Genomic DNA, 12,479 nt, shown 5'->3' with positions numbered 1-12,479 from the left:
CCCCAAATAGTTCTATAGCAACTTAGGGTACAGCTACACTACACAGAGGTATCCCAGAAAATCTGTTCCACAACCAGGGAATGCGTTTGCTCTTCTACTTTTTTTGTGAAAGAGCAAATGTGCTTTTTTGGAAGCCCCTGTATTCCTCATTCCACAAGAAATACGGGGGCTTTTGAAAGAGGGTTCCCCCCTCCCCCAACATTCAGCCCAGTCTATATGGGACAAATGTCGGAAAAGCCTCTTCCGACAAAAGAATTTGTAGACGTACCCTTAGAGACTAACGAAAAACATTGATGGTATCATCCATGAGCTTATTTGTTGTTGTTAGTCTTTAAGGAACTGCAGAACTATTTGTTGTTTTAGAAGTTTTTTCAGTTACAGACTAACACAACTACGCCTCTGAGACTGTCAGTAGGATTTAATTCAGCCCAGCCTCGAGTGGCTAGATACTGAGAACCAAAGCACATGCATTAACATCAAGGAGGGACTGATAGTGTGTTTGCGTCCAGTTTGTAATGTTAAATACAAGGAGCCAAATAATCTTACAAGCAAACCCTAATGAAACAACTGTAAATCAAAGGAAACTGTGAGTGGGTGTTCAACTTCTCTCCAAATCAAACTTTAAAGGATTTAACAACAATTATGTCTTTTTAGTGAGGGGGAATAAAGTAATTTGGCGAGTTTCTCCTATTTCACTGACTCTCTTATGAAAGCCATATATTGCAATGACCTTTGAGTCAGAATGGAAGGACAAAGTAGCATCATTTCAAAAACTTGTTACTGAATACAGAGACAAAAGAACTTCCCTTCCCCTCCCTTCCTCCCTCCGTGTGTCACACTAGACTAGTCAATGTTATTTTCCTCTGTGTTGACATTAATGATTCCCTTCTCAAGCACATAAGATTCATGTGAAAACAAACCATGCATGTGGCCTCTTATAGGAAAAGAATATCACTATAAAAAGCCCTATTTCTTCTATCTTCTCCAGAAGTTAATTCACTAGCGTGATAAAGATCAGACAGGATGTGTCAAGGGAATGAAGGCTAAGTTTAGTTTGTCTCTTGCTCTCAAAAGTAGAGCTGGAATTAGAATCTCCAATAAACAAACAGCATTTGTAACTTCTCTCGCCCTCCATGTGTACATGCAAACACACCACCCAGGGGCAGCCCGTGAGCCTAGGCGAGCTAGGCAGCTGCCTATGGCGCCGCTGGCCCGGGCGCCCAATGATGACACCACGTGGCGCCAGGGAGCCCTATGATGATGTCACGGCCATTGACGGCCGTGCAGGCAGGGGCGCCATTTACACCGCCCCGCCTAGGGTGCCAGCTGCTGCAGCCGGCCTCAGGCCGCTCCTGACACCACCAAAAACATATGAAACAGAAGAAGAAAGTTCAACTTACTCACTTGCGAGTATTTTGTGAGCCTGATCCTATAGTTATCCTCCTCCCAATCAAGCTGCTACTTCTGACAGAGGTACACAGTATCAACATACATACAGAAATAAGTTGCATGGAGCATATGAGTGGACAACAAGTGAGAGACTAGTAACACCAAAGGAGGAAGAAGAATTGGTTTCTCTACAGGAAGAAGAGTGACTACTTCAGGCAGCACACAGCGGTCCACTCACAACCCATGCCCCCAATCCTTTGATATGAACTACTAGTAAGCTGTGCTGGCAACAGGGGGAGAAGAACAGACTCCAGTGGCTGAGGAGGGCTCCTCCTCAAGACCAGGAGACTCATGGCCACTACAGAGAAGAAAGGTGCTGGTGGCATTAGACTCTCTTCTGAGGGGGATGGAGACATTTTATCTGCCAATCAGACATGATGTGCTGGGACACATGTTGTTATCTGTGTGGAGGCCACGTCAGAGATGTTACAGAAACGTTGCTGGAACTCATCCATTCCTCTGACCAATAACCCCATGCGAGTCATCCATCTGGGTGTAACCCACACATCTTCCGGCTGTGGTGTCCTCTCCCATGTATTGGCACTTAGATCACTTACAGAGAGGAGGAATCTCACTTAGATGAGCGTCAGCCCACTTTTAGCTCAAATGGTAGAGGCAGATGCACTAAGCTCCAGAGGTCCCAGGTTTGATTCTGTCTGTTGGTGTTTCATGGGCACTACTGAGACTACCAGGTATGGCCCCATGCAGATCAGAAGTGGCTACTCTAGGAACAAGGGTGAAAGACACAGATTGTGTTCTCCTCCATCCTCCCAGTTGAGAATTAGGGACAGGTGCATCCTAGAGATGAATGCACGGCTACAGGAATGCTGTCAATGGGAGGGCAGGTTCCCATGGGAGGCTGTTCCCAGAAGGTGATGTACTGGGAAGTGATGGGGTCCATCGGACCAAGAAGGGGAAGAATATCATTGCACAGCAACTTGCCAGCCTAGAGAAGAAAGCTTTAAACTAGATTAAACAACTGCAAATTACAAAACCCCACCAGTAGGAGAGAGGTATGAATTAGGGATGTTAAATATCAGTTAATTGAATAGTTAAGTAACCTCATGAATTCTTATCAGTCAGTCAACTATTCTATAGTCCCTGGGGGTGGGGTTAGCAGCAGCATAAGGTGCCAGGCGGGAGCTAGTCTGAAGGGGAGCCAGTTTAAAAACCAGCTCTTCTTGCAGACCGGCTGCTTGTCATCCTGTGCTGCTGCCTCTGATAAAGAGGCAGCAGCCCATCAGGGTGGCAGCAGCCCATCAGGGTTGTGGGGTCTGAGTTCCCAGATCTGGCACAAACCAGAACTGAGCCGGGCTGGTTACCTACCTGCCCAGCTCCTGTTACACTTTAAATGCAGAGGCACTGTGCGGGTAGGTCCTGGACCCAGTGTGAGCCAGAACCAAGCTGGGGCTGCTGGCCAGCCAGCTAAAATTTTACTGTCTGGGGGTGGGGGGAGGGAAATGATATAGTCTATATCATTAACCTATATGCTTTGCTTATCAGGTAATCCATTAATCAACTACACTATTGCATCTCTAGTATGAATGTCAGAGAGAGATCTTAGTTATCTATATGAAAATACAGTAAGTATGCAGAATAAAAAGGGAAGAACTGGCAGTTACTACACAAGCTAAATTAAGACTTAATTGGCATCATAACTGGATAATTGGTATAGAAGGGTTTAGCTCAGTGTTTCTTAAACTGTGTTCTGAGGCACAACAGAATTCAAAATGGCTGCCCTTAAAGGGCTCAGTAATTTTCCCCCGACCCTTCCCTTCCCCCCCCCATAACTTTCCCCCCGACCCTTTTCCCCCCCAACCTTACTCAATAAAAAAATCCTTGGTGTGCCTCATAAAAAATAATTATTGTTTGGTGTTCCTTGGTCGTAAAAACTTTAAGAAACACTGGTTTAGCTTGTTCAGATAGGACAAGTATGAAAAAAAAGTAGAGAGAGAGAGAGAGAAGGTGTTGCATTATAAATCAATATATACACTTATTCTGAAGACCAGAAGAAGAGGAGAGGCAGATGACTTGAGTTTCTCTGGATAAAGAAAGGTGAGAGAAAAACAAAAAAAGGGAAGGGGGGTGATGTTTGTGACACTGGTAGACAGGTGCCAGCTCATGCCAAGGCTTCACTGAAGACTGACAAATGCATAGCTGAAAAAAAAAATCAGGCTGGCTCAATACTAAGGCATAGGTATTCTATTTATAAAAATGTCTTTAGACTTTATGAAAAGCTTGAGAGTTGCTGAATGCATTAACATTCTAAGGCAACATTTAAGAGTTTTGCTCTGTAACTATGAAAGGTGTTTTCAATGAAATCAGAAACAGACACCAACAGGAGAAAAGCCCTGCCAAATGTGAAATACTAGTTTAGCATGAGACGTTTCACCACTAGCCTGACAGCAGAAGGCCTATAGATCTGACAAGCCATTAGTAGAACATCAGAGGACAAACGATGTTGTGAGTTGTTCCCTCCCCCTCTTCCCCCACCATATCATGAGGAGGTATGCACAAACATCAGCTTTATCTCCTTTTCCCCAGAGCTCAAAATCCCTGTCAACAAGAAATAGTATCACCATGCTACTTGGAATTTGCAGAGAGCAATATTTCTTAGCATAAGCAAGGGACCCCCAACTTGCATGTGTCTTTTAGGACCAAAGAGTTTATTTATTATAGCAGCGTATATTAGTCTTTAGAACCTAACACTAAACTAATTGGTGTATGAATATTTACCAGTTTTAATCTTGTAAATAGTTTTCTTATTTCTCTTTCCTAGTTACTAACACTTTAGTTTGTTTGTCATAAAAATGGCAAGTGATTGGTCTTTTGGGATTAGAAATAATCTGAATAATATTGTGATTTTTGGTGTAAGAGCCCATCCCATCACCAAGGCATTCTTGAGACTTGGGTAGTGAAATCTAAGAACAGAACTTAGAGACAGATTGGGGTTTGTGCTCTCATTTGTAATAGTCTCCTCTAAGGTTGATTCTTTCATTTGTGAGCCATTCCAGATACTGTCACAATAAGGGGTTACTATATACCTTTATATCAGAAAGAGGAGGTGGATGTGGTATTTCAAGAACTAACAACAGAAATACAAGACCTGGAAGTAATGGGATGAGGGGACTAACTACCTAGAAATCTATTGAAAAAGTAATATGAGGCCAACACAAAATTTAAATAAGTTCTGGGAATATATGGGGACAGCTTGTTTTTTCCACAAAGTAGAGGGAGTAACCATGGGAACCACAATTTTAGACTGGATTTGGTAGGGATTCTGTAAGTAGATGGCAATTTAAATAAGAGTGATCATGAAATAAGGATTTCATGAGTTCAAGGAAATGAAGGAATGAGAGCCTCAAAATAAGAACAATGCACATAAAAAACGCAGGCCCACACAGAACTGGTAAATAAGTTTCCATGGGAACGAAATGTAAGAGGAAAAAGTAGTTCAGGTAAGTGGCAGTTTTTCAATGAGACAATATGACAGGCATAACTGCAGGCTATACTGATACAAAGGAAAGATAGAAAGAATAAAGACAGACAAATATGACTACATCAGGAGCTTTATAATCAACCGAAAAAATCAAAAGAGGAATCACATGAACTGTGGGAAAGGTGGGTAAATTGCTAAGGAAGAGTAGAGTACAAAAGAATAGCTCATGCTGTAGGGATAAAAATCAGAAAAGTTAAGGCACAAAATGAGTTACACCTAGCAAGGGACATAAGGCAACAAAAAGAATTTCTTTAAATACATTGGAGCAAGAGAAAGATGCTGGGAAGAGTAGGTCCTGTACTTAGTGTGGGGGGGGGGGGGGGAAGAGCGAACAACTGATGACGTCAAGAGACAGAGTTGTTTAATGTCTGTTTTGCTTCAATCTTCCTACAACAGAAAAAATAAAACACAAAACCAAAAACAAATAAAAAAGGTAAATGTTGACCCTATTAGTTACAAGGAAGGAAGGAAGGAATTCAAGCCACAATAGGGAAAAATAAGTTGAACCTTAGTACTTAAGGAACTAGATCACACAAAACTGGAAAAGGGCAGGTATAGCTTTAAAAGGGGAACAAAGAGGCTGACTGGTCTGTACATTTCCAGGTCCTAGTTTCAATACCCAGAAAGATCATGAACAAATTATTAACCAATAAGCACCTAAAGGATAAGGTTTTAATGAATAGATCGATTTGTTAAGAACTGCTAAACTAATCCAATTTCTACCTTTCACAGGCTTACTGGCCTAATGGATGGGGGAAAGCAGTAGGTTTGTTTTGATTTTAGTAAAGCTTTTGATACAGTCCCACATGACATTCTCATGAACCAAGTAGGGAAATGTGGTCTAGATGAAACTATTAAAGAGGCAGATGTACAGCTGGTTGAAACACCATACTAAAAGATTATGGGTACGTCTAGACTACAGGCTTTTGTCGACAGAAGTTTTGTCGACCGATACTGTCGACAAAGCTTCTGTCGACAAAAAGCGTCTAGACTACATTGAGCTCTGTTGAAAAAGCAAGCTGCTTTGTCGACAAAACCCTGTAGTTTAGACACAACCCTAGATGCAATAACACCTTCTGTCGACAGAACTCTGTCGACAAAAGGCGTTATGCCTCGTAAAATGAGGTTTACCAGCGTCGACAAAACTGCTGAGTTCTGTCGACGTTATGTCGACAGAACTCAGCGGTAGTGTAGATACCGGTATAGTTTTGTCAACAAAAGTCCACTTTTGTCGACAAAACTCTGTAGTCTAGACACACCCTATGTCTACACTGCAGGCTTTTGCTGGCAGAGAGTATGCTAATGAAGCGCTCATTAGCATTTGTTATGCTGCCATTTGCATATTCTCTGCCGATGCTTTTAGCGCAAGAGGTTTTTACGCAAAAACAAGCAGTGCAGACCCGTCTGTTTTGCACAAAAACCCTCTTTTGCACAAGATCCTTATGCCTCAAAAAAGGAGGTATAAGGATCTTGTGCAAAAGGGGGTTTTCGTGCAAAAAGCATTGGCAGAGAATATGCAAATGACAGTGTGACAAATGTTAATGAGCGCTTCATTAACATACTCTCTGCCAGCAAGAGACATAGCCAAAGAGATGTTATCAATGGTTTGCTATCAAACTGGAAGGACATCTGCAAGTAGGGTCCACCAGAGGTCAGTCCTGGGTGTGGTGGTATTTAATAAGTTTAATTAATGACTTGGATAATGGAGAGGAGAGTATGCTTATGAAACTTGCAGATGAAGCAAGCTGGGAAGGGCTGCAAGCACTTGGGAGGACAGGACTATTGGCCTTGGCAAACGGGAAAATTGAACTGAATTTGGCAAAGTGAAATTCAATAAAAAACAAGGGGAAAAAATAAAATGCCCAACTACAAGAGGGGAAATAACTGATGAGGTAGCAATACTCCTAAAGAGTACCTGGGGGGTTTCAGTGAACACAAATTCAATGAGTGAACAATGTGATGCATTTGCAAAAAAGGCAAATCTTTGTATTGTCTGGTGTATTAGCAGAAGAATTGGATGCAAGACATGGAAGACATAAGGCAATTGTCCAGCTCCATTGTGCATTGGCAAGGCCTCAGGTAGAGTCTTGTGTGCAATTCAGGGTGGAAAGAAGTGGACAAGTTTCAGAGAGTCCAGAGGAGAGCAACAACAGCGGTCAAGTTATCTAAACCTTTTTACCATCAGGAATGGTTAAAAAAATGGGGATTGTTTCTCTTGTTTGTCAAAAGTATTCAACTATTTTAAAGGGCAGTTATAAAGAGGATAGCGAACAACTGTTCTCCATGTCCACTGAAGGTAGCACAAGTAGTGATATCCACAATTTGGGAGATTTAGGCTAAATTAGATATGGGGGGGCGGGGAAGAGTTGAACTCTGGAATAGGTTTCCAAGGAATATTGTAGAATTCCTGTCCTTTGAGGTTTAACAAACAAACAAACAAACAAACAAAACAAACAAACACAAACCACAACCCATTACATAAACACCTGACAGGGATGGTGTAGGACAGTGTTTCTCAACCAGTGGTACGAGTACCCTTAGGGGTACTTGAGATAAGTCGAGGGGACGTCAACAACTGAAATTTGGAGAAAACTGAATTTTTGTTTCAAGTTTTACAGCGCTTTATTTTTGTATTTTTTACACCCCAAAATTTAATCGCCCGCCGGGCTACAATTAAGTTGTTTAAACAAATGTGTTGCAATGGTAAAAAAAATTGTGCGTGTCTGAAATCTGTAGGTACTGGGGTACTCATTTTTATTTTTATTTTTTTAAAAGGGTACTTTATAAAAAGAAAAAGGTTGAGAAACACTGGTCTAGGCTTACTTGGTCCTGCCTCAGAGCATCAGGCTGGACATGACTTCTCAAGTTCCTTGCCAGCCCGACACATGTGATTCCTCCAGGTGGCTAATCCTTTATAAACTGGCATCACTGTCCATACTGAAGCTGTTTCAAATATTGTTCATGGTTCTGAACTGTTTGCTAACACTGTAACATGATCTCTGTTCTTACCACTTGCTGCACATTCTGTGCCACCGAAAGGAATTCTCTTGACTCCTTTTGCCTATGTTCTGGGAGAAATTCTATGTTGGCTACACGAAATAATCCAACAAAATACAAGGCATCTTTGTTTTCTGCTTCAACTGCAAAACAGATAAATGAAGATTAATTTTTTTTAAATCCTCTTAATAGCAGCTAAATAGCATGGCTGATACAATCCAAAAATAAGCTATTCACTTCTGTAACTGAAGGGGTGCTATAGTGACAACACTTGCTCTCAAAAAGCAAATCATTCCAACATGTATCAAGTTGCATAAGAAGGGCTTTTCAATCATCTTTTAAAAACACTTTATAAAATCCTGACAAATTAAATCTTAGTGCTTTTGGTGATGCGGGCCATTCTTTCCGTTGCACAGATGAGAACAATTGAGAGTTATACTCATGCTCATAGCAAGTATGGCAGAGCAGGGAACAGAATCTAGAGATGTACATTACAATGAACTGAAAAAAAGGTTAAAGCAGCAGCAGCAGAAGGATTTAGAATATAGTTTATGGGCCATGATTTACTGGCAGTAGTACTTCCATTATCTGTACCTGCCCACTGTGAAGAAGGGACAAGCTGAGATTTTCCTGAGGAGAGAACTCTAGCTATGTCCATTTTCAAGTTCACATGTTTATACGGACTCCCAAAATTTTTAATTAATAAAATACATGCCAGACCACCAGAGAGCCAAATAGCAGAAAACCCATTTCTTTTGCTGCCTACTACTCATTATCCACCTCTCCATTTTATTATACCTCCAGTGACCACAAAATCTGAAGTACCACTAGTGATATCTGGGAGGAATCCCTGATAAATCTGAGATTAGGTACATGGAAAGTTAGTATCAGTGGCAGGAATTTAAAGAGTTCATGGTTTTTACTGTCTATTTAAAAGCAACTACTGCAAATACATAGCTTGAATTGCTTGGAATCAGCTTATATCTCTTTCCTTTCCACAAAAATGTTTTACTTTCTTAAAATATTTATGCACTGGAAGCAGTCAGAAAGGTATGGCTTGCCATGCTGTCCAGACGTTTTGCTCAGGATCAATACTGGGGTTCAGCGCTCCCAGAAGCAATGAGCTGAGGGGAACTTTAATAGAATCATGGAGCTGGAAGAGACCTCAGGAGGTCCTCAAGTCCAGCCCCCGGCCCAAGGCAGGACCAATCCCAACTAAATCAACCCAGCCAGGGCTTTGTCAAACTGAGACTTAAAAACCTCTCGGGATGGAGATTCCACCACTTCCCTACGTAACCCATTCCAGCGCTTCACCACCCTCCTAGTGAAATAGTTTTTCCTAATATCCAACCTAGACCTCCCCCACTGTAACTTGAGACCATTGCTCCTTGTTCAGCCATCCATCACTACTGAGAACAGCCTCTCTGGAACCTCCCTTCAGGAAGTTGACGGCTGCTCTCAAATCCCCCCTCACTCTTCTCTTCTGCAGACTAAACAAACCCAAATCCCACAGTCTCTCCTCATACGTCATATGCTCCAGCCCCCTAATCATTTTGGTTGCCCTCCGCTGGACCCTCTCCAATGCGTCCACATCCTTTCTGTAGTGGGAAGTCCAGAACTGGACACAATACTCCAAGTATATCAAGTCAGCATGGTTAGCCGTCATGAGGAGAGAACACTTTGCATCTCTGTAAAGCAACCACTGGAAGTGGCTGATGCTAGGAGCTGCAATGAGTTATTCCAGCGGCGGTCACTTACAACTGAAGTGAAAGTCACTGTGACACGGAATCCAAGGGTACATCTATACTACAGCTCAATATCTGCAGCTGACCCATGACAGCTGACCTGGGCTCACACCAAGAGGCATTTCACTGTGGTGTCAATGTTCAGGCTCAAGCCGCAGCCCAAGTGATGGGACCTTCACATCCTCCTACAGACTGGGCTGCAGCCTGGGCCTGCATGTCTACCCAACTATTAAGTGATACTTAGGTTAAGCCCTGCAAAGCCCACGTCAGTTGGCACAGACCAGCCACGGTTGTCTAATTGCAGTACAGGTGTACCATAAGGGACAAAGGAAAGCATCCTCAAAGATAGTCTTAAATGAATTCATGGATCAAGCGAGGCCCTAAAAGCAACATATGCGTGAAGTATGAATGAGCTTTCAGTAACTCACCAATGAATAGCCACAGTAAGGTCCAAGTTATAACACCAATCACAAACAGAACCAGTGTGAAAAGAATTATTATATTTTGAAAATTCCATATTCTTGTTTTCTTTACTTTCCTCTTCGATTTGGATTTGCCATGGTTTTTCCCTGCAAGTATTCTCTTCGCCAACTTCTCTTCTCCATTTACTATTTGCACTGAAATATTTGATACCTAAAACAAAGAATTTTGTTTAAAAAAAAAATCAATGTACAGGTGAGCCATGGGGAATGTTTCAAACAGCATTTGGCCAATCTGCACCCAGAAGAGAGGAGGTTTACATTTTTCCCCTACGTTACTATACAACCCTCAGTTATTAAGACAGAACTATAACTAAGAATGTCACCCTTCCCTACTCCCTCTCCATGCAGAGTCTGGGGTCCAGTTGTGCTAGGCACACACAAACACAACAAAAAAGATGATTCCAAACAATTTACCATCTAAATACTATGTATACAACCCACATTGCATTTCTCCATGACCAGCACAAATGACGTGGGGGAAGTATCATTTTGGCAGGAACAGAAAGTAAAGACACAGTTCTCCATGACCAGCACAAATGACGTGGGGGAAGTATCATTTTGGCAGGAACAGAAAGTAAAGACACAGTGGCTACTGTAGCTTAAGGTAGTAGTGATAATAAGCATTATGGAGGATTGGTGTCTATTACAGCACAATGCTAGAGAGAAATGTGAGTAAGCAAGTTTTGCTTTGAGAATTCTTTGCTGATCAATTCTGTTTTGGGGTGGAGCTTAGCATATCAGAAAATCTTCTCCATTCCCTAAGAGTATCTATGTATTACTTCCCTGATATGTTACTCCCTTTTATAGAAAGGCCCATGACATCATTACAGAAGGAACAGATATAACAGAAGATCTTGCAAATCAACAGTAGTCAGATATTATGGGCCATTCTCTGATGCTGCCTAGTCTCTTAGACCATCCTTAACTTCGTTTACTATAGATATAGCAAAGCCCACGTAAAAATATTTGTATTTAACCCTTAAACATCTAGCATTGAACCAGACTATTCTCAGTTTCTAAATAAATTAATCAATTTTCTATGCCCTCATGGAAAAGCACTATAGATTTAGCACGCAGCATCTCTTTAAAAATTATTCTATTGAGTTAAATACCGTAATAGAGAAAGCTTGAAAATAAAAAAATATATTGTTATATATTTGATAGCGTCAGTAAAAAGTTTTCAAATAACTGAGTGTCCAACAAGACCGCTTAAGCATCCTATCTTCAGAAAACACTCAGGACCCATCCTATTAAACAAAAAAAATCAGACGCTTTTTAAGATATCAAATAGGGCACCCAAAATAACTAATTGTATTTGCAGGTCAATATTTTTTATGATTTATTTCTATATAAGCCTAACCACCTTCTTCCTATTGATTTCTTTAAGGCATAACCATAAAGATGGGAATGTTTAAAAGAATTTTAGTGCAGAAAGGGGATTAATTCACTCCCTAAAACTATAGGAATGCATGACGGCTGCCTTGTATGTACACAGTTTATAAGTGCATGTTTAAATTCATACTTCAAACTTATTAATTGATCTGTTCTCTACCACCATTATCTGAAAAAAATGCACTTAATGTATCAAGTTTTTTGTGCATGGCAAGCTTTTGTGAATACTGCTGGAGTGCTCAGTTGGTGGCAGCAATGGCTAATGACTAAGCTGTTTATTTACAACTATGAATAACTTGTTTCTGTAAAGCAGTTTAACCAACAACATTTCATAGTAACAGTAATAAAAATCCTGGACTTGGTTTTCTATTTTATTCAAACCATGCAACTTTCTCTTGTTTCAGGTCCATTTGTGCAATATGTATTGCACTTAAGCTAATAAAGCAATTTAAGTATCACAATACACTAAATTATTTAATGACACCTCATTATTTGTCACACGTAATCTCTAGTGCAGTGATAGCCGTGGTTAGGCATATGAAAGGTAGCTATACTTGATTTAATGCCGGATTTCTTGCCTGCAAACAGATTTCTTACAGAAATCTGCTCCTTATCATGAACTAAGTCTAATCTTGACATATCACCACATTGACACCTGACATTTCAATTCTATCCATAAACGTGCATTGCAATGCGTCAGAAGACACAAGAGAAAAGATTGACTTTTTAATGCCAAGTGATAAAACAAAACAACAAAAATATATAGGTTGTCAATTTATGACTTGGTGTAACTCTGTATGCACGGTGCACAATACCAGAGGGCACTTAAAGCACCTACTTACACTTCGTTCATCTTCGGATTTGGATGATGCTGGACTGTTGTGTTCATCCATTCTGGAGATTGAATTGTTAAGA

At 40.9% G+C, this 12,479-nt stretch overlaps 1 protein-coding gene across 2 annotated transcripts in view; it reads right to left on the bottom strand.

Annotated features, from left to right (window-relative positions):
• TMPRSS7 (transmembrane serine protease 7) overlaps nucleotides 1–12,479 on the bottom strand; it is a 59,260-nt gene extending 46,781 nt beyond the window's left edge. Inside the window, exons 1-3 of one of the 2 annotated variants that reach the window (XM_075908545.2) lie at nucleotides 12,407–12,479; nucleotides 10,119–10,323; nucleotides 7,958–8,088 (exon numbers count right to left, since the gene is read on the bottom strand). In XM_075908545.2, coding sequence (XP_075764660.2) covers nucleotides 7,958–8,088; nucleotides 10,119–10,323; nucleotides 12,407–12,457 — 387 coding nt within the window. In that variant the 5' untranslated portion in view covers nucleotides 12,458–12,479. Of the gene's footprint in view, nucleotides 1–7,957; nucleotides 8,089–10,118; nucleotides 10,324–12,406 lie in introns of those variants that run through there. The other variant, XM_089773100.1, reaches the window with a different exon arrangement.

The sequence above is a fragment of the Pelodiscus sinensis genome, chromosome 1 (genome assembly GCF_052426305.1).
Source record: "Pelodiscus sinensis isolate ZL-2025 chromosome 1, ASM5242630v1, whole genome shotgun sequence".
Taxonomy (NCBI): Eukaryota; Metazoa; Chordata; order Testudines; family Trionychidae; genus Pelodiscus; species Pelodiscus sinensis.
Note: the sequence above shows the minus strand (reverse complement) of the source record. Positions and strands in the feature narration are given on the sequence as shown.